This window comes from Catharus ustulatus, chromosome 2, assembly GCF_009819885.2.
Source record: "Catharus ustulatus isolate bCatUst1 chromosome 2, bCatUst1.pri.v2, whole genome shotgun sequence".
NCBI lineage: Eukaryota > Metazoa > Chordata > Aves > Passeriformes > Turdidae > Catharus > Catharus ustulatus.
This window is the reverse complement of record NC_046222.1, coordinates 111,349,044-111,375,744: the sequence shown is the minus strand read 5'-3', so window position 1 is coordinate 111,375,744 and position 26,701 is coordinate 111,349,044. Positions and strand designations below refer to the sequence as shown.

General features: G+C 42.7%; 1 protein-coding gene and 1 long non-coding RNA gene across 4 annotated transcripts in view; both read left to right on the top strand.

The window, feature by feature from the left end:
• Window positions 1–20,781, top strand: part of PCYT1B (phosphate cytidylyltransferase 1B, choline) — a 38,809-nt gene extending 18,028 nt beyond the window's left edge. For 2 of the 3 annotated variants that reach the window (XM_033052769.2, XM_033052767.1), the window contains exons 2-8: window positions 4,296–4,395; window positions 5,713–5,829; window positions 8,971–9,122; window positions 10,030–10,108; window positions 13,156–13,298; window positions 15,430–15,618; window positions 20,537–20,781. In XM_033052769.2, the coding sequence (XP_032908660.1) occupies window positions 4,296–4,395; window positions 5,713–5,829; window positions 8,971–9,122; window positions 10,030–10,108; window positions 13,156–13,298; window positions 15,430–15,618; window positions 20,537–20,743 (987 nt within the window). In that variant the 3' untranslated portion in view covers window positions 20,744–20,781. Of the gene's footprint in view, window positions 1–4,295; window positions 4,396–5,712; window positions 5,830–8,970; window positions 9,123–10,029; window positions 10,109–13,155; window positions 13,299–15,429; window positions 15,619–19,660; window positions 19,979–20,536 lie in introns of those variants that run through there. The other variant, XM_033052770.1, reaches the window with a different exon arrangement.
• Window positions 20,782–22,026: 1,245 nt separating this feature from the next.
• Window positions 22,027–25,345, top strand: LOC116992800. The gene is made up of 2 exons (XR_004417108.2): window positions 22,027–22,656; window positions 23,393–25,345. It is a non-coding gene; the product is annotated as an uncharacterized LOC116992800 (long non-coding RNA).
• Window positions 25,346–26,701: the final 1,356 nt, after the last annotated feature.

Genomic DNA, 26,701 nt, shown 5'->3' with positions numbered 1-26,701 from the left:
GCTGAATTTCATTGACCTTTGTTGACTGCAAAATCTTAGATGACAATACAACTTTACCAAGAGGAGGAGAGAAGGTATTGTTGCATGAATTTAAAAAAAAAAAAGCAGTAGCTCCTTCCATTAGCTGTGTTACCTACAGTCACCCTGCAGGCAGTTACAAAGGCAGATGCACTATGGTTGGGATGGATCTACATTTGCCTGCTTAAAAGAATGTTTCTGTCATCCTTGCTGTAAAAAACCCAGCCCAACTACCAAACATACAGAAAGCAGCAAACAATAACACAACAAGCTGTAAACAAAAGAGAAGGTGTGGAGGTGCTTGTGTTTATGACCTGTTATTTCAGTGGTAGGACTCTACAAATCACCAGCAGCTTTCCATTTAATCATTAGAAACACAAACAGGAGTGTTTATCTTATGCCTAGGAGTAAGTTAAATGGCTAAAGTAGCCTAAGAGACTGTAAAGAGTGATAATAAAAAGAGGCAGCATCAAGATTCACCTGAAAATAAGGTGCATCTAGCTGTCATGTAGGGTTTCTTCATGAAATGTCCTGGCCCCAGAACAACCTCAGGGCTGCCAGCCAGACGGTGCTCTCTTCTCTGGGCTACTGTCTCACCAAGGAGAGCTATGGGCTACAAAGCTGTTACTGGTGTGTCAGTGGTGTCTCAGGAGCTCGAGACAACCACCTGGGTATGTTAAAAGTCTCTGTAGTCCAGCCCAAGCACCGGAGAAAGAGTCAGGAGTCGTCTTCAGTAGTTTCCAGGGGTTGTTTATTTTATCTTATCTAAGAAGTTCTTTCCCTGACCAGCTGAGGTCTGTTCAGCAGGCCAGTCCAAGACACACTGCCCGCCTTCAGGGCGCTATTATCTTTTTATACTACAAACTACATAAACATTATTTACAATTATCTTCCAATACCTATCACTTATATTGTACAGTCTAGTTCTACTCTAAACCAATCTAAAAATGCCAACATCACCCAGAAGATGAGTGCCAAGGAGAAGGAGAAAGAAGGACAGAACCCGCCTGAATTCCTCCATCTTGACTCTGGACTCTTATTCTAAAAAATCTTAAAAATTTACTTTTTTACCTTGTGACAAACTAACTTATACTCTACTTATTTTTTGTGGCTTGTAACTCTTCATGCAAAGGTGGTCATTTTTCCCAGAGGTTAAAATCAAAGGCACAGGGGTCTTGAGCTCTGTGCCAAGGCTTCTGAGCCCCCTGCCAGGGTCTCAAGCCATCCAGGGCAGCCAGAGGGATGTCCTGGGTTCCCACATATGGAGCTGTGAAGTGCTTGCTGAGAAAGCCCCATTGTCTACCTTCTGTCTTTTAATGTCTTGAAGTTTATTGAACATCATTCAGTTCTTTTGCAAATTTCCTAGAAAGCAAGTAAGACACTATTTAAACTTCTCATAGAATGAACAGCTTTTAATATGCAAGGGTTACTAAAAATTATGGTTTCCCATACTTTCATTTTACTGAATGCTGTGTCTTCATTTCCAAGAAACGGGACTCTTACTGCAAGAGCTTTTTATCATCTTCTGAAGTAAATATCATTAATAAGTCCTAGTATTACGATGACTTCACATTTGTGATGTGATATGCTTTCTCTCACATATTACTGCAGGATGGTGGCAGGTCTCAGGAGCTTACCTTGGTCCAAATATACAAGGCTAATTTCACTTGTTTGCCTGATTGCAAAATGTAAATGCCTGGAATATAAGGGAAAATCTGTCAGAGAAAGACAGAAGTACAAAGTCTTTGTCTAACCATCTGATTATTGGCAAAACTATAGCAAACTTCCAAAAAAATTTTAGTGGATTAACCAAAATGAAAAAAGCTGCTATATGAATTATTTGCCGTTTTCTCACAATTCTAATTATTACTGTCAATAAACTGGAAAGGATACATGTAATTATATAAAACCTGAAAAGGTTTGATAAATTATTTCTGGGTTTTAATAATTTCTTGAAATATTTTTTCTGAAGGGCTTATATACAAACCAAATGGTCTCATTTTACTCATGTTTTTGTTAAGCTTAGCAGTAATTTTTCTAGGACAGATGAAATAGTAGTGAGTAGTCATTTGGAAGCTATTACTATAGATTTCCTTTGATCTGTCAGCACATGTTGTTTATGCTTTTCTCTATATGGCTTTGACGCGATATGGCTGATTTTAATCTATTGCATTTGATGTATTTTCATATCCAGTAACTGAGAGGTTGGAGAGTAAAGGGAATATTGACAGGTCTGGTTCTAAGCCCTGATCTGTAAAGTGAGCTTTAATGACAAACATTTATAAAACTGGACCAATGGGAAACTAATAGAGGTTGTTCTTCATTGAGCAGAGACTGAAAGAAAAATCTCAGTATTGCAAAGGTGGTTACATGGATGAAAAGCACCACTGTGTTTGCCTGGGGGGAAAAAGAGATATCTTCCTGCAAACCAGGCCTATTTTCTTCAAATAACCTCCAAGGAAACAACCTCTACCAAGCTAGGAGCTGATTACCAGTTGCAGGCCTCAGACCATAGCCATTATTGTTTTAACATTTCTGCCTTCCTCTTTATCTCAGCAGGAACCAGGCTGTATGGGCTGCTGTGTAACTTGACCTTGCTTGGAGATAAAGAGACAGATTAGCACCCAGCAATAGCAAAGCCAGAAGCAAAAAGACAGTATTTAGAAAATAAAGGAAAGAGCTGGCACTGTATGATTATGTGTAATGTTCTACACTGTGCAGCGTGGGTGGCCTGATGAACAGTTCCCCTCTATGAAACCCAGACAGAAACTTGGGCTCGGACATAATTTCTCCATTTTTAACCTTGTCTGTGCAGAGATGCTGTGATTTCCATCATGAAGATGCTAATGATGATGATTTCCTTTAATGTTTGAGAGTATGGAAAAAAAATTAAAAAAGAAAAATGGAAAGGAAAAAAAGGAAACCTACATAAAACTGCATTACTTGCAGTAAATAAAATGAATAGCAAATCAACAGAAAGAACTGGATATGAATCTTGAAGTCTTTGTTGCTTTACTGCTGTCCTCTGAGCTTTCCATGCAATAAACCAGTGAGCCCAGAGATCAGTAGCAATTAGGCATAACATGCCCTAAAATGTCTCAGGGATGCTAAAGAATGCTAAATGCTCAGTGATTAATCTTTCAGCATCAAAAATCTGAAAAAACATTGTAAAGGCAAAGAGGGATGCTGTTGTTATCATCCATGGGTACACAAACTGGTGTGGGAATTGTACATCAAATGGTCACTCTCAAAATCCAACCAAACCACAGCTGCATGGCCATGAACTCCCAGTGAAATCATGGTGGAGGCAAAGTGACAGATTCCCTTCAGCTTTTCTCAACCACCACTTCATCTCAGAAACAAAGCAAACCAAAACTCAGCTATGTTTTTGTAAAGATTTCAAGCCAAAAGCTATAGAAGTGTGGTTTTTTTCTATCAGACCATATGGCAGATAATAAATATCTGAGGGTCTGATGGCTGATAACTTCCTACATAGACATGGGCAGAAAATACAAATTCAGTAATCAAGTTTCCTGACAGATAATGCCACGTCAGTTTTCACACATCCTCACACTGTCTCAAATATCTTTAGGTTATAAGCTCCTCAGAGCAAGTATCCTTGTGGTGCTCTGATCACAGTTACAGTATTTTAGTACTATTACAGAATGTGTCAGACCAGAGAGGAGTTGCAGCTCAGTCAGCTCTTGTGAAATGGGACTTAAGGTTGCATCCTTGCCTTTGTTTTGAATGGCTCCTCAAAATTGTAGGATATTCTGACTAAAACCACAACAAAAACACTTCTACTCCCAATTTTCTTTACTGATGCCAGTGGCAGGAAAGGGTGCTTGTTAAGAGGTGGCTCATTTGCAGCTTTCTAAGTCTCAGTTAGTTTTTCCAGCTGTTACTTACAGGTATCAGAATACATTTTTCCTTGGGCCTTTGGAGTCACTGAGAAGAGTTAAGCCGCTCACACATCCAACCTGAATTTGTTCTGCAAACAGAAAAATTGTGTGCCTTCACTCACCTCAAAGATAACCAAGCTTCTCTAACAGAGACAAAGAATTCAGTTACATGACATGTTTAAAAAGCTTTATTTTCCTCACCATTCTACCTTGTGTTAATTTTGTGTGTTCAGGGATAAGCAGAAAGCAAAAATCCCCAGAGAACAAACCAACATGCAGTCTGGCTACAGCATTCTGCCACAATTAAATGGTTCTTCTATAACTACTTGGTGGTGAAAATAAATTTACTTTCTTTGTACTTTTTCCTCCTTCCAGACTCTGACAGCACCTGCTCCATTTGCAGATGAAACCAGCTGTCAGTGCAAAGCACCCCATGAGAAGTTAACCATTGCGCAAGCCCGCCTGGGAACACCAGGTATGTGGGGAGAGCTACATCCACAGGATCATGGGCACTTCCAAAGGACTGCTTCTTCCATACAGACATACAGTCAGTTAATGCTGACTTGTGCCTTCTACTCAAAAGTGAAAGCAAAAGTCTAATGGCTGAAAGTAATCGAGAAGAGACCAGCAACTACAGAGCCATTATGTTCTATTAGAGAAACAAAAAGAGAAAACATTTAGTGTTTGATATTTTTGTGGATATTGGTTGGAAGGAAGGCTTGCTAGCCCACTCCAGCCAACCTGAAAATTGTGTTATGTGGTAGTTACCTTTTGGATTCTCAACTCATACTGCTTCTGTATGCTGGAAAATTATTCTTTCACTGATGTTCCTGTTGATCACATCAGATCTTCAGTGGCCTTAAAGGTTACTTGCTGGTTTATTTATCTGGGCATCTGTGACTGGACTGGGGAAGCAGGATGATTTCACATGAAGTCCCAAATGCATCCTTCATCCCTGCCATATTTCAAGAGGTTATTTTTAAAAAGTCTCTGTTCACTTATTCTACTTATTTAAAATAAGCTTTTAAAGTATGTACACATTATATGAACAAGCTTCAGCTTTCCATTCAGCTGTGCAAGGAACAGTGTTCTCCATGGACCCTTGGATGTGCTGACTGCAGAGAAATCTCACTGTTGTCACTGAAACATAGTCTGTGGAGGTTTGAGCTCTCTTGCTTTCACCTCCACTGTGCTTTTGCTTGGCTGTGGCAAAGCGTGTCATTTGAAAAGGCAAGTCCTTTTCAGTCTGGAGGCTGCTGCTGAAGATGCTGTACAGGAAGAGTTATAAGGGTGATAGCATGAGAAAAAGACGTTATAGGCTCATTAGAGAGAAGAACTTAGGGAAAGTCTGGGAAAAGTGAAGTAAAATGTTTATTTAGAAGAGCTAAGCAATAGATTTTTACAGCAGTAAGCTGTAGAAAAAGTCAAGGCAAGAGGGGAGGAAAGGGAGATGGTAGGAGAAAATCCATAAGATATATCTGATTAGAAAGGCAGAGAGAAAAGAACAAGACATATGGTGGAACTCTGAATGAGGCAGCAGGATGACATTTTTGCTAAATTAGAATATGGGGATGATGGATGATAATAAATAGGGTAAGTCTGAGGGAAAACAGCAGAAAGTACAAAGAACAAGTGATGTGCAGTATCAAAAACTGCAGGTTCACCTGTGATGCTGTTGAATATCAGAACTGGGGTAAATCTCTGCAATCATCTGATTTGGGGACAAAATGCCATCCACTAGAATTAAGTGCAGCTTGTTTGGGAATTGAAAAATGTGTTTCTTTCTCCACAGTTGACAGACCTGTCAGAGTGTATGCAGATGGAATATTTGACCTCTTCCACGCCGGCCATGCTAGAGCTCTTATGCAAGCCAAAACTCTATTCCCAAATAGCTACTTATTAGTAGGAGGTAAGATCAGAGTTATTTATTGCACTGGATTTTTGCTTCTGTGCTTCACTATCAGAGAGTTATTGCTGTGCTTCCACCCCCAGCTGTTTGTACACTATGACTGAGTGCTACTTTCACTCAGGGGCTTTCTACAGGTGATTTGCCTTGAATTACATCTTAAAATTGCATCAATTAAAGTAAAAGTCAAATTCTGTCCTCAGCAGCACAGGCACAATTCCCATTCTAGTTAAAGCAGGTGCCTGCATGGCTCTGAGCTTAAAATAGCTCCATATGAATAATTTACCTTTTTCAGTTATTTGCTCAAAATTGTTCAAAGATGGAGATGAGTGAATGAGAACAACCATTATTTATTTCTGGCTCATTGGTCCTTTTGCCCACTAGGCACAGACCATAAATTTTGCCTGCCAGGTCCAGACCCAGCCTTCAGCATCATCACAGAAGCTTAGTCTGGCCTATTGTAATTGAAGACCCAAATGTAGGTCATGAGTGGAATGTAATTTTAGTTCACAGGTGTTCCCAGGCAGGTTACTTTTTAAATTTTTCTTTTTTGCTATGAATATCTTCTTTTAATGCTGTGCCTGGCTAACAGTTGTTCAGCAGTTGGCCTGTTCCAGAAGAGTCACTGGAGGGTGGCTCTTTCCTACCTAGTTGGCTGTGCAAGCCCTGCTTTCATAAAGCCTCATAAATGTGCAGTTTGGGTCCATTTTCCTTGCACCTCCAGGGCTGAGATATTCCTTGCAGAAACATTTCACAGCAGCCTTCATTCAGCTGTTCAAATGCTTTACAGTGAACATGATGCAGCCTTCGGGTACTATAAGGTGCATTATTTTGTATATTTGTCCCGAACAGTTGAGGTGAGGGGAAAAGACCCAACGCAGAGGAAAAACAAAATCTCTTTATAAACACATTTTTTTTTAGTTTTACTCATGTTTATGAAATGTGGCAGTTCTCATGGAGCTTCCAGTGAGGTAAAGGACAAGTCCTGTTGTTAGCAAGGAAACATTAAGGATTCTCTGGTTTCTTGCTGAGCCAGACAACTTGCAGAAGAAGCAAGTGGAGGCACAAGACTGTGAGGTTTAAAAAAAAATGCTAGTTAAGTACATTTTGTTGTTGTTTTTAAAGGATATGGGGTTGCCCCAGATAAGGGAAGGAGCTTTGGGGTAAAAGCCTGGCTCTTTTGAAATTCATGGCATAGCTTCACTTTGCCCTTATTTTTGGTGTGAAGGACAAAGCAGCCAGCACTCATTAGCACCTTCTCCCAGCAAAGCACTATGTGTTAGCATGTTTAAAAAATGGACACCTTCCCACACCCACATACAATTTGTGCTGCAAAAGCACGGGTGTCATATATCTTTGTGGGCATCACAACTAACACCTTCTCTTTCTTCTTGTGAAGACAATTATTTGGACCTAAGATCACTTTTCTTTTAAAAATGGACATTTATACCTTCCCAAGTCAGTCATTAGAGCAGGATGACAGATTCAAAAGAAGTACAAAGAATGATATTGTGTCTGCATTGTACATGAACAAATAGTAATCAGAAAATAAAATCAAACCTCTCTTCACAATTCAAGCAAAAATTACTGTTTTCCAATAATTTTGGTAGACCTTTTCTTCCAGGAGAGGGTAGCCTAAGGATGTCATAAGGGCTGTAAATAAATACAGATATAGTCTCTGAAGGGAACTTTGTCCTGAAAATGCTTTGATCACCATTAAATTTCTTGTCAGCAGGCATCAAAACTGACATAATAGGACAGAGTATCATTTTGCTTGCTGAAATTCATACATATGTTATTATCTGGCTTTGAATTTTGCACAAGGTTCAGGGCTATCTAAGCCTTTCTACATTTTTCCTTCTTTGAAAGTCCTTAATGACCATCACAGCAAGAACATCCATTTCATACCTCAAAAATGCCTGCATCTTTGCTGGCACCTTGCCTGATAGGTTGATGTTTTCAAATTAGAAAGAAGCAGCAGCTGTAGGTCTGTTCTCACACTTCACTGTGGTACTGGTAATGTTGCATTTATCATTTGTCAAGTACATTTACAGACAAAGATTCAAAGGCACAGGTTTGACCTGTGGTGAAGGACAACTACTGGCAACCCAGCTATAAAAGGGTATCACATTATTCCATGTGGAGTGTCAAATGACTGTTGTAGCTGTAATGTTGGACAGAGATGGCTGTGGAGAAGGTCACTGGTTTTTACACAATGTTATGTGGGTAGAAAGGTAATACCTAGCTTTTCCCGTCCTCTGCTAATGTGAGTGTTGCTGCTTCTCATTTTAAAAGCAATGTGACAAAGTATTGGTACATCCACAGTTAAAGATGCAGGATTTCTGGATCTTCAACTCTGCTCATTTCACTAGAGGATATGGCTTCTTCCAGTCTTTTCCTTGGGGCTTCCCTCAGCAACTTTCCATTTGAACATGACACAAGCCTTACTTTTCTTTCTGTGAAACCTGCTGAACTCAGTGCTAAGATTTGAGACAGATTCCTATAAAGTTTTCTATTACTTTTTCCCATCAGGGTTTATCTAATGAGAAACTGTCCCACTGATTTTGAGCTTTGTTGGCAAATTCACCTTTTAGAGTGTTGTTTACATAAAAATAAAAAGCAAGAAGTGGAGGCCCAGAGAGGCTGAGGGGTCTCTATCTTTGGCAACCCAACTGGACGTGGCCCTGAGTGACCTTCAGCTTACTGTGGAGGGAGTTTGGATTAGGTGGTGTCAAGTGGTTTTTCTACCTTGACCATTTTGTGATACCTGAAGTTAGTGAGCACTCTGTGATTGTGTTCTTTGGTTGGTTTCGAGGCATTGGCCATCACTCCTGAAATATCACAGCCCATGAAATCCTCATTTAAGAGTAGGATTGATTTACCTCAGCATGTAAAGGATCCCAGCCTGAGGTGTCTTACAATATCCTGCAGCCTCTGGCTGCAGCTCCAGAAAGAGAAAGTTCTGTCATTATTACACAGTTGTATCTGCTAACTCCAAGCAGAACTCGTAAAAGCCCTGGAACACTCCAAAAATTGCTAAGCTAATAATTAAGTGCTTAATGGATTTATCTAGGAATAATAAATTCCTGGTCATGCTGATTTTAGTGAATGTGGAGCCATTTTGCTCATGCTTCTTTATTTTAGTTTGCAGTGATGATTTAACTCATAAATTCAAAGGCTTCACTGTGATGAATGAAACTGAGCGATACGAAGCCCTCAGACACTGTCGTTATGTGGATGAGGTCATCAGAGATGCACCCTGGACACTGACACCTGAGTTCCTTGAAAAACATAAGGTACATTTCTCCTTCTCTATCCCTTCCCCTCTGTAGACAGACAGTTGAGAATGAACAAGTCAAATCCTATTAGGTGGAGCAAATTATTTAGTGCAGTTAATTCCAGTTACTGAAATTAGATACATAGCATTCCTTGCCTCCATCTCTGGCAGAAAACGTTACATTCATTTTGCCTTTTCTCAATATGCTGAGGTGATTTCTCTACTGGGACTTTTGAAGGGTAAAATAACACTGGAAAATTTCAGAAAAGGAGATAGTAAACCAAGAAAGTTGTCACCTAGTGACTGAAGTCCTGAATTAAAGGTGTGTTTCTTATTAATGGCAACAGGTGCAATATGTAGAAATACCACATGCCCTCTAAAAGGCAGGATGGAGTGTTTTACATGCTATTGGTTGCCTTGCAGCACATGAATCCTAATAAAAGCATAATTAAGTAGGATGTATGTTAGTGTCTGCATCACTGGGTGACAGTACTAGGTTTAGATATACTTGTATATATGTATATACAATATATACAAGTATACATATATACTTGTATATTTGCGCAGCCCTGAAGACCCAAAATCGATTATCCTGCCACCTTGGTTTTGAAAACCAAGGTTTCACCACTTGCTTTTGCAGTAGGAATAAAAGCATGAGCCCGTGTCTTGGTTTTGTACTGCATGTCACACTGAGGCAGTCAGTGATATGGCAGTGGCAGTGCTTTTGGAGAGAAGGTTGCTTTTTTTTCATAATTGATCATACAATACAGCAGTTGCAGGCCCAAATCTAGTACAATACACTAGGTCATGCCTTTAGAATGAGAATGTCAAAAGCAAGTTAGCTGAAGTCAAGAAGAGAGGTAATTTTCCATAACAAGCCCCCAGTGAACTAAAATGTGGGATGTGATTCTTCTGTTCGCTGGCAGATTGACTTCGTAGCACATGATGACATCCCATACTCTTCCGCTGGATCGGATGACGTATACAAACACATAAAGGAGGCAGGTAAGGGCAACTTTACATTTTTAGCACCTTCCTTTTCAGCTTCAGCTCAAATTCTTGTACTGCCTTTTAACCACAACTGCTGGGAGAGAAGCAGTAGAGACAATACCACATTGTCTTACACCCTAGTGGTAGGTACTGCTGACTTGAGCAGAAGGAAAACCTCGAAGGACATCCTTGGCTGAATTCCTGCCATAACCCTAAGGAAACCATTCCGATCTAGCACAAAATAGTCCCAAATCTGTGTTTTTAAAACAATTTTATAGTGCTTGACTAAGACTTTTGAATGGATGAAAATTAGTTCAGTTCCCACAGCAGCCCAGCCAACTTTAGTTTTTGATAACCACAAACTGACACTTCCTTGACACATCCCAGTCCTGAATATGGGCAAGCACAGGCCATCTTCAGGAGCCATTAGGATCCACTTGCACTGAGGGTTCTTTTCATTACATTGGCAGAGGGTTTAAATCAGTGTCAGAGTATTTAATTTGCCATGATTGTTTAGCAGTTTGGTTGACTACCATATTACACTGAACATGAAGATGCTGAACTCATTAGGAGTTTGTGTCTCTTCAGTTCAAGGAAGATAAATCAAATTTGAGGAGATAACGTTAAGCCACTGTTTGCCAGTGGTAGCTATCCTAACACAGTGAACAGTGCAAGGAGGAGGAACAAATCACATCCTTCTGCTGCTGCTCCCTGGAGATGCTTCTTTGAACCTTGGCAATTCCAGCCTCTCTGCTCTGCATAAACATGTATATTGAAGGCTTGAAAAAATTCCAAAGCAATCTGCCTGATGGTAATATGCCATGCAAAGTGACCTTCTCAAACTATACAAGGACATCTGTAGACCAGGTATTGACCTGAGCTAAAGGAATAAGCTTTTTATGGCAGCAGTTCTTGATCTTTTTCCACTTGTGAACCTCCCTATGGTATCAGACTCACAACCCTCCTTTGGGAATGACTATAGTTTCAGAGCCAATGCCAGCTTCCTTCAGTAAGCAGTGAAAAAAGGCCCCTGAGGCAAAAATGGGTCACCAAGGGACTGCACACATGCTGGACAGGCAGCTAGTTTGCTTTTCTTCTGCAAGGTGTTGAGTGCACAGGACAACATGACAGGAGCTCTTGGTGTCACTGGATCATTACCAGGCTTGTGCCCAAATCTGTCACACCCTTCTCTGCTGTCGTTGAGCACAGGCATGGTGCACACACAACCCTGTAAGAAACTCAAACTTTGCAGAAGAGACTTGCAGCTTCAGGGACTTGTGGTGCATTGTGTCTGTCACTGCGAAATACCAGAGAAGCATCTTGAGTCTTGTATGGCTGAATTTTGCTACATATAAACTGGGAATAATGTTAGCTTATTTGTGATGAGTTTTGAGATCTAGTGTTGAAGTAGTCCCTAATGCTCCAGAGCAGCATTATTACAATAATGAAATTCTCCTTTCTTCTAGGGGTTTTGTTTTACATAGACCAGTGCTGTTGATGCATTCACGCATTTTTCCATAGTTCCAGTAGTCCCATTTTCCCACATCAGGTTGGAGAGCAGAAAAGTGGATGGGAACTGGGGAGCTCATTGAGTAGATTCTCATGGGCTCCCAATTCTCCACTACCTTCAGTGGATGGGAGGGTGTATGGGCAACAGGGAGCTGGGTAACAGTGCACTGACTAAAACTGCTCACATCTGTGAACAATTAGCTTGGAAAACGTGGATCAGTCCAACACATGAACCAGATGAAAGCCAAGTCAGTGACTAAGGGTAATGTCCACCTACAGTTCCACTTTCAGCTTAACAAAGGTGGGGTTTGGATTTTGTCCATGTATTCTTGTAACTTCTATCTATAAAGGTTTTTGGCTCAAAGTGGGTTTCACTGCTTCCAAAAATAGTTTCCTGAGTGACTGCTGCAAGCCTGAAAAGCAGCAATCAGGGAAACATGTCTGCTCATGATAAAAGTAATCTGTTTTTTAGCAGAGTATTAATTAGAGACCAGAAAGAAAAAATATCACATAGCATTTAGTCACAAAAGGCTGCTAAGCTTCTTGATTCCTTTTCTGAGTAGTTTTCCAGCCCTGTAAAATTAGGTAGCAATTCCTGCTTACTCTAAGTGAATGTGTGAGGATTAATTTGCCAGGAACTATAACACTATTTTAAGACAAAACACTACTTTCTTTTCCCAAACCATCTCCAGTCTTCTCTCTCTTGTTCATCAACAGCTTCATGTTGCAATTACATATAAGTGAGAGTAGTAATTTTTTGTAGCCCTGAATAACTACTAAACCAAGATGTGCCTGCACTCTGCTACTGTTGCATTTGTGAACTGCATTAACAGTTCCGGTGCTCCTGCCTTGGTGAGGAGCAGTTAGAAAGCCACATATTTCAGTTGTGTTGAGGAAAGTACAAGCAGTATTGATAAATGGCCAGTTTTCTTGGGGCTGATTTGTCAGAGCAGGGAGGATGGTTATGTAGCCACTGGCATGGCTGGATGGACATGAAACACTACCATTACACTTCATCTTCCTGTTACAAACCGCTGGCACCTCCAGGGTGTTTTCCAGTTACTGTAATGCATCTTTTTCCTGGCTGTTTTCAAGGTCAGAGGTTGGTCTGTTCTACTCAGCAGAATAGAGTCTGTCAGATGGTGCAGCACAGGAGTGGAAATAAAGGAGAGCAGCAAACCTCCCTGCTCCTTTATATAACATAAAATAAGAGCCGTGCTTATGGAAAGAACTGCTCAGTGAATTGGCCACAGCTGTGAAGCTTGGCCTTCCTGGCTCGGCAGTCCCTGCCAGTCTAATAATTTCCACATCACAGCTGACACTGTCCAGAGGGCAATTTTTAGTCTTTCTAAAGACTTGAGAAAAAAGCAAGTAGTATAGCAACCTTGCCTTCCCCAAACTCACACAGAAACAACAGGAGAGAATTAACAATAAGGCAGAACTGCAAGCCTCTAACCTTTGTCAGGCATTCTTGTGTTCATCCTCAGCTATCTGCTGCAGTGCCTGGTCCTGCCAAGCTTTATCAGTAGGCTTTCTTTTCCCACTTTGCTCAGGAATGTTTGTACCTACGCAGAGAACCGAAGGTATCTCCACATCGGATATCATCACGCGGATCGTCCGGGACTACGACGTGTACGCCCGGCGCAACCTCCAGCGAGGATACACCGCCAAAGAGCTGAATGTCAGCTTTATAAATGTGAGTACACTGATCCACATTTGCTCCTCAAACACTCTCTCCTGGCATCCTGAATGTAAAGTAAAGGTTAAGAAATTATATCTTCCTCCTGCTGCTTTTAAAATAGTTGGAAAGAACTTAATTTAAAAGAAACTGGTAAGCTGAGGGTTGTTTTAATTGGTTCTATTAATTATCAGCTTTGTTTCCATCTTACACTTTTAACAAAGCTGCTGCTCCCCATTCCTCCTTGAGCTGTAGGTGACAATGACACATTAAGAAGGAGCCCACCCTACCACCAGAGGCTGCTCAACCATTCATCCAACACATGATTTCTTTCTATATTCCTATTCCAAGAAGGCAGCTTCAGAGAGCATGGATTTTGAGATCCAAAATTTCTCTACAATGTGATTGGATTAAAAAACCAACAAAACAAAAAAAAACCAAAAAACCCCCAACAAAGCCAATCGTAGAGCAGTAAGATTACTAGGGAAAGCTGCAATAGTTTTCAAAAGACAAGGAAGTATGCTAGGAAGCTGGTACATAAATGATGCTGCTGTAGAGCTCAGAAGCCAAAATGGCAAGAGAGCCATGTGAAAGGATGGCTCAGATTATTCATCTTCCACATACAGACTGCCCCTCCAATGAGGAGGAAATTAGACTTTACCTTCCTTCATTTTCTGTCTCAAGTCTTGACTTAAAACCTCAAGATGAGCCACATAACTGAAATCTCTGTTGAGACTGAGATGGTTCACAGCAGGACTCTTCACCTCCCTCCCTGGAGCTTGGAAACCCCCTTGTGAAGGACTAAATTGTGTAATTTCATTAGTTTATCTCTTTCTTATTTTGAAGTCTGGCAGATAAACCCCAGATCACAGGGCATAAATATTTATTTCACTGTGCTTTTTTTAAAAGTCTTCTACACCTGTAAAAAAATACTGCTTGTAAGTTTTCCACCCAGAAGAATCACTATTGCAAATATCCATTAAAATAAGGCATGCTGGATGCCTTGGAGATTCTCAAATTTATCCTATAGCAGCTGTGAGGTTAAGATACAGTTGCATAAGTTATGCTTGCCCCCATCTCAGACACTGATGTCTCTTGGAAAACCTCCTGACATCTGATTGTTTAGCTTACAATAATTTAAATGCAGAAATACTAATTTGCACTGTTTGTCTCAAAATTAAATCCCCAAGATTTCATAAGAGCACTGGTCTTGTTTGTAGGAGAGCACTGGTTTCCTTATTAAAGGGTTGATCAACCTTTAGGTACAGAAGGAGTTGGGTTTCTTTGGACCTTGGGGTTTTCATTTGTGCTTGTGGCTTGCAAAGACAGTTCTTCTACTGATTTGTGAGCTAGAATAAACTCCACTTCAGTGCTTGTTTTTACAGTAAATTGAAATGGCCATTAAATGGAGTTAACAGAAAGTGAAAAGTCAGTAGTGATCTGTGCTTCTGTACAGACTACCACACCTTCAAGAGGACAACCTTGCTTATGTCCTTGTACCGAAAATTTGTGGAGCACACAAGCATTTCAAGACAAAAGCTCTTTAATCCTGAGGAAGCTTTTCCCAGGAGCTCCCTAATATTATCTTCTCTCTCTTTCTGTGTGACTTAGCATGTAGGAGTTGTTCCCTTTTCTGTGAAGTTTGCTGGCCACAAGCCACTGTCCTACACACATCTGTATTGCAGCCAGAAGCTCCTGTATTAACTAGGCTCAGAACTGATGAGAGTTCTGCTCTGCAGAAATCCACCCAAAGAGACATTTTGGTCCAAGTTAACATCAGGTTGGCAAGTCAGCAGCATTTGCTAGGAAACACAGGGCAATTTGCCTTTTGCCTACTGTTAAGCTGTTAATTTCTCAAGTCCTATCCTTCCCAAGATTCACATCAATTTCAAAGTGCATTCAGTTTGAAACTACAGAAAGATTCATGTAGTGGATGAAACACAGGAATCACACAAGAAGTTGTTTCAATATTTACTTTCTGCACTTCATTTCACAAATGTGAAACTTGCATTTATAAAAATAATGTGGGAATAGCTATCCAAGGCCATATGTATTAGGATACATTAATGCAATTTTTTTTCTTCTCAACTGTCTGTGGCTAATTATTTCCAAGTTTTTTTATTAATCTTTGACCACACTTTTAAAACAGGAGAAGAAATATCGCTTTCAAAACCAAGTGGACAAAATGAAAGAAAAAGTCAAGAATGTGGAGGAAAAGTCAAAAGAATTTGTTTACAAGGTAGAAGAGAAGAGCCACGACCTCATTCAGAAATGGGAAGAAAAGTCCAGGGAATTTATTGGCAACTTTTTAGAGCTGTTTGGACCTGATGGAGCTTGGGTAGGTATTCTGCCATCCCAGGAAGTCTGAGTGTTTTTATTTTTCCTCTCTAACACAGGTTAAGAGCAGATACTTTTGCTGCAGTCTTTGTCTTGAAAGCCAGCACAGCAGGATAGTGGCAAACCTGGCTGCTGAAGCCATTAATGCATACCAATACTGCAGCAAAAGGATTTGCTGCTTCTGGCTGTTGCTTGGTTGGGATAATACCTGTATTTTGTGAAGGTGTGATGCTGAACATAATACTGCATTCATAATACTGCATTCAGCAGAGCTGGATTGCAGCACCACATGAGCAAACAGTACAGTCTGTTGGCCCCGTTAGCATTAAATGCAACCACTCAGACATCAGGGATATACACTGGAGGTAGTGAGGAAAAACAGGACCATTGAAAAGGTTTTCAGTAGTTCTCTTCAAGGTCTGTATTTAGCAGTAGAAGATTATAATTTTTTAACTTCAGAAACTACTGATATAAATTTCCAAGCAATTATTTTACGTGTCAAGTTCAGGCTTATCTAACTGACAGCAGGGAAGGCTCAGGTGGTACTGAAGCACTTGCAAAGGTCTCCTTGGTATGTGCTGGCTTCACACCTTGCTTCACCTTACTAAAGGTCCTCAAGTGCCTTGGAAAGCCAGTTCAGAATCTACAACAGCCTCTTGAGAAACCTGCTCAAACCAAACTCATGCACTAAGTGGTGACACTTCAGAGCCCCAAAAGAGTCTTGGTCCCCCTCTGTCAGTTCTGATAGCTTGCCAAACCTCAAGAAGCTGTTTGCCTGTATGACTTTGCTTTGCTGCATTGAAACCAGTAACAAAGCTTAAACTGAATGTAGAATTTATCTGTGTTGGGATGAAAGCCCAGACCCTCCAGTGCAGGCACCATCTCAGACACGCTGCTCTGGTTGCAGACACTGAGTAAAAAAGGCACCTTCTGTTGGAAGGAGCTCAGCAGATATTTTGTTTATAAACAAACATGTAGGAAGAGTCACAGAGCTTCAGTGAATTAAATAGCTCATATCAGTGCTGTGTCACTCAGTGCCACCAAGTCATGCAGTGCCTGCCTTACTGGAGTACTTTGTGCTGATTACACTCAGCTGAGAAAAACCTAAAATTAGGCTGTGAAGGCTTCAGAACAGAGACTGTGTCATCTTACAGCTACTTCTGTCCATGCAAGGCAGTGATCACTGAACAAGACAGGCCCCAGCCACATGAACAATGAGCTTATTTAACAGTTTGTTCATTGACACATGTTCCTGGGGGGTGGCAAGAAGGTCCTTTGGCCATACGTGCTGAATAACTAAGGCTGATGATAACAGAGCACATGAAATCCACAGGAGGTGACATGAGTTTAGCTCTACAGAGAGAAGAAAAGAATTCAAAAGCATTGATCCTATTTCCTGGCTCTACCCACTCAATTCTGCACACTAATGGCATTTTTAAAAACCTTTGCTGATAAAATATTTTACCAAATTCAATTAAGGAAAAGGTGCTCTGCAAAGGTCTTTTAAAATCTAGAATCTCTTAGTGTTTGACTACAGAGTAGCAAGTCTGGTGCAGTCATAGGGACCTTTGCTAAGAACAAGAGGAGTGAAATCTCTTCACAGTGTTGTAGGAAAAGCATCAGTGACAGCACGCTGGGAGGTGGTGTAGCTTTTTTTGAATCAGTTTGAGCCTTGGCAACAGGAAAGACTTTTAAAATAATGATAACTTAGTATTAGTGTCAAAACTGTTATTAATGTTAATTTGCCTTATCACTGTTAGTTAGAAGCTGCTTTTAATGTTGACATTAAAAGTGCAGGAATCGTTACGGGTATGCTGGATTCCTAGATCAGTAATTTGCATGCCATTAATATGCTATTATTATTTCACAAATAATTATTATAATATACTTTATGCCAGCATCAATTTTCTAAAAGTAAGGGCCATGTAACCCATAAAAAAATGCCTGTTTGTGAAAGAGGTCAAAATGTCAGTTTTCAAATGTCTAGATGTCTGTAATTCATTGGCAGTTTTGCCCACCTGTGCAATCCCCTGTGTGTATATTTTCTGTGAGAGTCACAGAGAGGTCAGAAACAATGATTAGTGTGGCATGAAACTTTCCTGTGATGTGAGACAGGACCACCACACAGCCTGGCATGCAGGGCCTTATGGCAGAGACACCACTCCAGGCTGCATGTGTCCATTCCAGTTCCTCCCAGGCATGTACAAGCAGCCACCTACAACTGAGATCAGTGGAAAGAAAGCACAGCTCACAGGGAAGGGTTTCTATTGCAGTCTCTCTCAGAAATGTCCCTTCAGATGAGGTGTCCCTTCAAGGAGCTGGCTTCCTCCTGCTCAGCACACAGGGGCACTTGGGGAAGGTTGGCTTCCTAACAGCTGAATCAGACATCACAGGGACTCAGATAAGACAGGTTGCAACTGGAACCTGTCTGCAGCCTGGACCTAAAATGGCCTTGGAACAATCAGCAGCTCAAAAGCAGAAACCTTCTCTAATACCCACCTGGCACTTGTTTGTGAAGCAAAGGAGTATCAACATACAGGCAATAAAATTCAAAAACAGGCAAAATATTTTTTCCCGGTAGTGAGATTGCCAAAAACAAACCCTAAACTGGTTGAGTGTACCTGAACTTGCTTGAATCAAGACTTTGAAATTATTTCCCTACCTCTGGTAAAGGACCACAGTGCCTCCAGCCTTGTCTAACCCTCCAACACTCCAAGGAAGCCATTAACACTTGTTCTACTTCTTCAGCACCCAATGGCCCAGGTAGTTCTTTGCCTGCAAAGGGCATGGCCTACTGACTCTGCTAGGGCACAGCTGGAGAGAAGATATTCTGAGGCTGGTGAGTGACACCACCTCCTCCTCCTCCTGCAGAGCTGTGTTATAGCCAGCAGCCTGGTAGTTCCAGCACTAATGCAGGAGGCAATGCTGAAGGTGTGAGTGCATCAATTTGTTCAAGCAACAAACTCTTCACTGAAGGCCTGGGAAGCAGGTGTCCTACAGGGTGACTGAAGGACTTAGCAGGAAGGTGGGATTTCTCTTTCCATCCCTGGCCTCTGTCACTGAGGCAGAGTTGGGTACTCCCTGCCACATGGGATGGTGCAGGCCAAGCCAGGCTGGGGCACTTGGATGTCCTCCAGCACTGCTGCCACACCACCATGAAGCACCACTGTGCCACTGAGTTGTTTGAAGTGACAGAAGGAAGTCCAAGTATCTTGACTGGCCAGGAAAAAGATATTTCATATCAAACATGGGTTTTTTTGGGGGATTATCTTCAGTGAGAGGGTGAAACAAGCCAACAGAATTTCACATTTCTGTGATCTAAAGAGAAATTTTGCACCCATACCACTGAATTGCAAACAGGCTCTGGGGCTTTGGCAGCCCTGGTGACATCCCTGCAGCTCTCAGCTGCAGAAATCCTTCCCCATCCAAATGCTTCCTGGCATCATTTATTAGGAGCAACAACCATCTACAATTGAAATTTTAGGAAGTCTTGGCTAATTTGGACCTAGCAATAGTGCAGGGGTAGGGTACATAGCATGGGGTTTTATGCACGAGAGCCTGGGTAAGCGTAGCTCCAGGCAGGAGCTGTTCTGACAATCCGCACTGCGGCGACATCCAGGCTCTAAAACTAAGTCAGTAAAGGCTGATGTGGTGAAGATGTAAATGAGGAGAGAGAGCTCACAGAGGAACAGCTAAGTTCAGTATTTGTGAATACTGAATAGTATTTGTGCCTTTGCTTGATTTTTAAGTCCTGGGATTTAGCAAACCCGGAAACCTGAGAAGGAAACCAACATCTGCCTCTCTGCTGAGAGGGAATACTGAGTTTCTAAGAGGAGGAGAAAGAGCAAGATGGGCAGCCCAGATACTGTGCCAGCACAGAGCAGAATCACTGCAGAGACAAGGGGAATAGGAAGAAGATGAAAACTCAGCTGAGATCAAGTTTGCAGTTGCCCAGACAGGCAAACCTGTATAGTCTGCACAAGTATTCTCCTCTCAGGCCTGAGTGGTAACTTAACTTTGTCGGGGCTGGATCTTCCTTTCAGCCGAGCATCGCCTGTGACTCGACTCCCACTTCTACAGCCAAGGTTGAGGCTTCTTGCTCCCCACCCCCAGGAGGAGCAGCAGGGCACTCGGATTTGGGTTTTTCCACATGAAGCCTGCAGCAGCTGCACAGCACATACCACGTCTTCCGTAACCCAGCGTGACGCAAGGCCGCATTGCTGCTAATGAGTAGAGGCACGTGCCTTAGTGTAGCAGATTGCTTGACTGCAGAGCTGTCTCTTCCACCCCACCAGCTCTGGCAGGCCTCCACTCAGCTTTACAAAGCAAAAGTGACAATAAAGCTCCAAGCAGAACATAGAGCCTGCAAGTGTTTTCTCTTTTTAACAGATACCCAAATTCTGACATTCCCACCCTCAGTTTATGAGTTTGGGTTGTGCCTGCTCCAGGGAGCTGGGGAAGTGGCTGCCAGTATTTGGCAGGCACTGGGCTCTCTCCCTTGGAAAGGGACAGAGGAATAAAGGCTGGGAAAGTCAGGAAGCTCGGGAAGAAAGGGGTGGTCCTTCCCAACATTCTAGAAGGAGAAGGCTGTGGGAACTAGAAATGTTGGGTGTTCAGGCAGAAAACTGACCTTTGGAGGCAAGAGAGTGACCAACACATACAAAAACCACAAAGGGAGCCCCCCGTGTGTGGCCTGGGGCAGTACACACAGTGTTTTCAAGCTGGGGGTGGCCCAGCTAAGGTAAAAACAGGCATGCAAGAACCAGGTTGTCATGAGCACAGCAGAGGCAAACCAGTCATGCTCCAGGGCTCTGGCTCTCTGCTCTCTCCCCAGTGAGAGGCACAGTGTAACCCCTGCCTGCCCACAGCCTTCCCCTCTGTGCACTACTCAAGAGCATCTTTTCACTTTGCTTTTGCAGAAGCAGATGTTCCAGGAACGAAGCGGCCGAATGCTCCAGGCCTTTTCTCCCCGGCAGAGCCCAAACAGCAGTCCTACACGAGGCCGCTCTCCGTCCCGTTCTCCATCTCCACCCTGGGTCATCAATAAGACCTCCCCTCCCTCTTCTCCAAAAGCTGCCTCTGCCTCCCTCAGCAGCATGAGCGAGGGAGACGAGGATGAAAAATAAAATATATATTTTTTTAACCATGAGACAGAAGAACAAGATATGAACTCAACCACTGGATGGGGAGAAGCATGAGGAACACCAGGGGTTTCTCTGACAGCAGGGATCGTGCTCTGGGAGATGTCACAAATGAACTGGAGCACGGCAAGGGAGATCTCAGGAAGAGCTTATCCCATCCCCACTCCCTCAAGGTGCTGGAGGCCCAGCCAGCAGCACTTGCCAGGCACAGCCCCAGGGACTGACAGAAAAACACACTCATGTGCAAGTTCCTGCTCCTGTCTTGCTGCTTTCCAGCTGCTGCTCCAGGCCAGGCCCGTGGGAGCTCTGCACTGAGGGGGGCTGGAAGGAGGAGCCCAGCTGGCTCCTGATCCAGATCCAGCACACAGGGAAGTGCTGGCTGCAGCCTGCGGAGGGAGAAGATGCAGTTGCACCCTGCTGACCTTGGGCTCTTCTGGCACATGAAGGAATGGCATTGCTGCAGCAAATACCTTTGAGAAACAGGGAACAAAATTGGTTTTTTTTTCCTTTTGAATAAGGAAACATAACATCTGCCCCAGAGCCCAAATCATGCACTGAAATGAAGAGCTCTCCAGGCAAGTTGGTGGAAATCTATTTAACATATTCAGTGCTGCTTGCTGACCAAGCCTCTCTGTGGGCTGTGTCTAAAGAGTCAGGCTTTTTGCTTTATCAAATCACTTTCCATGTTCCTAGTGCCTGAACAGCTGCCTAATCTGGTTTGCTCCCTGGCTTTGCACTTTGAAGGCAAGAAAGTAAATGAAAAGACAGCCCTAGCTGGAATGTGGTGGTGTAGGAAATAAGAGAATTTGAAGATGCTGATGGTTTTTACTGGTGAAATATAAAAACATCCCAAGGCCTTGGGACATGGCCTCCTAGGAAAACCTGCTGCTCCCAGCTATGTATCAGCAAATCACAAGCAAACAGTGCTGTTGTCACATGGTACTAAAGTTCTCATCAAATTCTAAACAAGATGTGTTCACAAACACACTGCTCCTGCAGAGGATCCCAAGGTTGTTCCTCTACATTAATATGGAGGAAAAAAATTGAAAAAGACACAGGAAACTTTTTGAATAGGATTAGACACAACTATTTTTTTTCCTCCATCAATGACACCTTTACAGCCCCAAGCAGAAATACAGAGGGTAGCACAGGTGAAGCTCTCCCCTCAATGCTGATCTTCCTAGTTGGCAAAACTAGTCCTACCTGACATCTGGTCCCATGTTCAGTCCCTCAGCGGCTGCAGGAGCTGGCAGGATTCCTGAGGGGCTGCAGTGATGCCATTTGGCTCCCAAGCTTGCCTGGCACAGCTGCCTCAGCACACAGGCACGTCTGAGGCTCTCCAGCCCAGCAGGTAAAAGCTGCCACTGCCCCTGTCTCACAGGAAGAGGGCTGCAGCCGTACAATCACTCCTGTGCTACTGCTGCCTGGAATTGCAAACCCACCAGGACACACCAGCTGCTGTGGGCAGCACCAGTCAGCACTTACTGGTTCCCTGCACAGACAGCACAGGAAATGCTGAGGGAGGGAGAGCTCCACATATCTCTTGGGAAAAAACAGGCACCAAGATGCCCAAGCATGTGGGGTGGTTTTGCTTGCTGGCAGCAGCACCACCCCAGCTGCTGTCCTTACCTTGCTGGGTGACCTGGTTGGTAGGTAGACTCCTTTCCAGATACTCTCCTGGGCAAGTAAATTACAGACCTTGGTACCAGGCACCAAATTAGCCCCACACTCTGCTCACTCCCTACAGCTTTCTTCCCTCCTCCACTACGAGGTAATCAATTTTTCTTTGGGAGCATTTTGCCAGACACTTCTCAAACTACCACAAGACCAAGTACGCAGCATCTCGTGCACTTTGTCTTCTGGAGTCGAGTTAGTTCTTCACAGAGCTGCAAAAACAGGTGAGCAGGAAACAGGGTGGAATGTGCAAAGGGACAGACACAGCTACTTCAGCTGCCGCCAGCTGTGCACCCAATGGGACGATGCAATTAAGACCTTTCTCAGCCTTAGGCAAACTGTTACTGTAATTTCATACCTGGGATGCACTTGTTCGTTTTTCTGATCCTTTGCAAGTCTTAAGTCTTCCCATCACAAACCACTCCACCACAGGAACTGCCTGCTTCTACTGGTGCTGTTGATAGACGAGCCATGTCCAAATGCAGTGGAGGTGGGCAAGGGTTAGTTGTTCTTGGCTTTTACTTGTTTTTTGTTCATTTTACTTCCCTAGCACTTACTGTTCAGCAGCCCTTGCTCAGTGGTTTGAGTGGAGACAGCACCACGACTTGTAAATGGGAACTAGAGAAAAACTCACCAGTGACCTGTTCTTAACAGAAGTGTTTCTCAGGGTCACAGGTGGCTGCCCAGCAACAAAGCCATATTCCGTACCAGATGTCTTGTTTGCATTTAGGATATCACTAAGCTGAAGCCTTTGCCTTGCTGGTACATTCATGTGCTGTCTCCAGCAAACCAGAACCTCATGGTGTCTGGACACATGGAAGGCAATTTTGCACTTCTGAGTCATGGTTGGGTTTTCCTTTTCACAAGTGTTGCTTTAATTTAGTCCTGTTTATCAGCCAAGCTCCACATGAACAATAAAGTGTATGACAGACACAGCTGCCTCTCCCCTTCATTTTACAGCTTCTCTGGACACATGAACACAAGCTGCAGAGGAAACCCCACTGATGGCACAGTGCCTGTCATCCCCATCCTTGGTAGCCCAGAGCTTTACAACCCCACAAACCCACAAGGGCAGCTCTGCCAACATGCCCAAAATGCTGCTCCTTGAGTTCTGCTGATCTCTGCACAAACAGGATCACCTGTCCTTGCTTTTACCTTGCAGCCAGAAAAACGTGGGTGAAGGTGGGTAAGTGCTGTCCCAGCTGGGAAGCGCAGCATTAGACATCAGTCTGATACCTTCTTTACCCTATCCCAACACAATGGAATCAGGAGACACTGTTTTAATTCTTACTTCAAAGTGGAATAAAGAAATAGTGCTTTTGCAGCCATTCTGGTTCCACTGCTGAAAACCATCCCCAGCAGCAACTGAGTTGCTCTTGTGGATGCCAAGATGATGTATGGCTGTGTCAGATGGAAAACATGAGCCACAAAAATAAAATGAGCCACGGGGACAAATCCTAACACTGGCTTTTGGACTTGACTCTTCCTTGAACCAAGTCAGTCTGGTGTATGAATATTCATACACATGCTTTGTTCTTCCCCGTTTGTCCTTTCTGTGAGAAGTCAGTACCTGCAGCAGCTCTGAAGACTATTCAACAGTCCTGCCTCAGGCAGGGAGAAGCTGAAACAGTAAATGGAGGCTCAGGACTTCCTAGCCAAGATATTTTTAATTACAGAATAAGCAAACTTTAAAGTCATTGAGCATAGGAGAGAAACTCTTTAATGTCAGAGGCCACACCAAAATGCTCCCAGATAATACAAGGTTACCTGCATCACCTGAGATGGATTTGGGTCTGTGTTCAGCAGTGCCTTGGTACCACTTGGGAGATACATAAGGAACTTCACTGGGAGAGAGCTTACAGTGAGCAGCCCAGGGGGGACCCTTATTTTGGTTCATGGCAAAGCCCTCAGGAACAAGGCAGCCCCTGAACCCGCACTGGGCCTGTCAGCTCAGCAGGAAGGGTTTGGTGCTACAGGAAATTTGCTTGTAATAGGGTGCCAAACCATCATAAAAAGTCTCCGCTGTGATGACACATAACTCCCTGACCTCAGAAAACAGAGATGAAAATGAGGCAGAAAATGGAGCCAGGGCTTTGCTTCTTGCATGAAGATCCTTTCAAGTACCAAACCATCTTAAGAATGCCTCTTCTGATGGGATTTTGACAAGAGATTGCTTACCTCTCAAAACACAGTGTGAGTCCTGCAAGCACATACACACAGGCATTTTCTGCCCTTTTCTTTCCAAAGGGAAGGCTCTTCCCTGGTATAAGGAAGGGCAGCATTAACATTTCTAATCCAAATGGAAATCAAGGCCATGGCCTCATGGCTCAGCCTAAGGGAAGAGAAGGCAGATATAGACTGAAATAAAAATAACTGAAAGCTTTTGGGCATGCACTTTCACTGTGCTAATTGGGGAACATGGGACTGAGACTCCAGCAAAAACCGAGGTGCTTCCTGGGACAAGTGCGTTTGCCAAATCTGCCTGCAGAATGCAGCAGGCTGCCATGTTACAACCAGTTCCTCAAATATGAGACCTGAACTCCCTGCTCCAGCAGTTATTCATGGCCAGTTCAAACAGTTCTTTCACACCTGGTATCTCCATCCCCTTTTAGATATTCTCTCCAACAGCATCAATCCCTGCTTCAACGAGGAAAGGGAACTGCAAGTTCTGAACCAGGTGAGGCAGTTCTGCCTTTCACAGACACACAATTTATTTTTTAAATGTTTAACAGGATTAATCAAGACAAAAATGTTCCATTATCTCAAAGCAATTATTCCTGTGCCTAAACACGTGACAGCAGGAACACTCAAAGGGAAAATCCTCCCTGGTGGCACCTGCATGTGCACATCAGGTCTCACACATATTTCAAATTCTAGAAACAGCTTTGATAGAATAAATTATGTCCTCTTCAGTACATTTTGTGGTACTTTTTTTACCCTATTCCTGTGATTCTCTAATCATATTTCTCTACAAATACTGGTTTTCCATAAAATAAAGTGACTGTGAACTGCAAAGGCATCATCTGCTCAGTAAGAGCAGATTAATTATAACCTGCTCTTTGCAAGTCACCAACTCTGACTACCAACAGGGGATGTTGTTTTAATGTTCTATACACCATACTGGGCTCCAGCTTTTTCATTTCAAAACTAACACATTAACCAGTGGGGATCCAGTTACTTTGCTACTTGGTCATACTTAAGATAGTTTATATCATCACTTTAAAAGTTAATGAGCTTCATTTTTACCAGTGTCCTGAGCTTTCACTCCTATGGTATTTCATTAAAAGCCAAATGCCAAAGCAAAATGGGAAATTATCCCTTGAGGGAAATTTTAATTTCTTCCACTCATCCCCCCTTGGTTATCTAAAAGGTCTCTCACAAATGAGTGCATTTATTCCATAAAAGAACCAACCTAACATTTCAAATATTCATATTGTTCACATGCAAATAAAACTGCATAAAGCCATATCCTGTGTAAGAACTAACAAAATGCCTCCTGAATAGCTGGTTCCAAATTAAATATAATTCAAACAGCATCACAAATCATGGGTGACTTGTTTTATTTTCCTTTTTCCTCCTCAAAAGAACCTTTTCTTTAAATGACCCCACAGCACAAACCTGTATCACCGCCACAGAGAGAACATGAAGAATTGTCAGAAAACACACAAGCTCTTAGTCTGTATCTTTTAAAGAAACTGGAGAAAATATAATGCTATGAGGTCAAACACCTCTATTCTGACACCTTTAAACTTCCAATTTGTCATTAAGAATGTAGAGCTAAACCACACAGGAGTTAATTAAAACCCAGCCATTACGCAGTGAGTGGTGGTGGTACCATGCCAGCAGAACAGACTCCAGCCATTCTGACCTGAATGAAACTGCACTCACAGAGAACTATTCAAGTTATCTTCTTGCATGTTTTACCCAACTGTTTACCAAGAACCTAAAAGTTGAAATCCATAGTGTTTGAGCACTAACAGCAAGACAAATGCATTTCGAAAGACCATAACTCCAGCCTCCTCACCCATCACGAATGGTTGTTTGTGAAATAGTTCATATGTGAAGCCTTGTCCATTGTAACACACAGGATCCAGCAATTTTACACAGGCAGTTTCCAAGTGCTGCATCACACTGACCACAGACACCATTCACTGAAGGGACACCCAGATTTGAAAACCAAGAAGGAAGAGTTGTTTCCCTGGGGATAAATCTTAACCTTTAGTGCAACAACAGACAGAAACTACCACGAAGCCGTGACTCACACCTGGC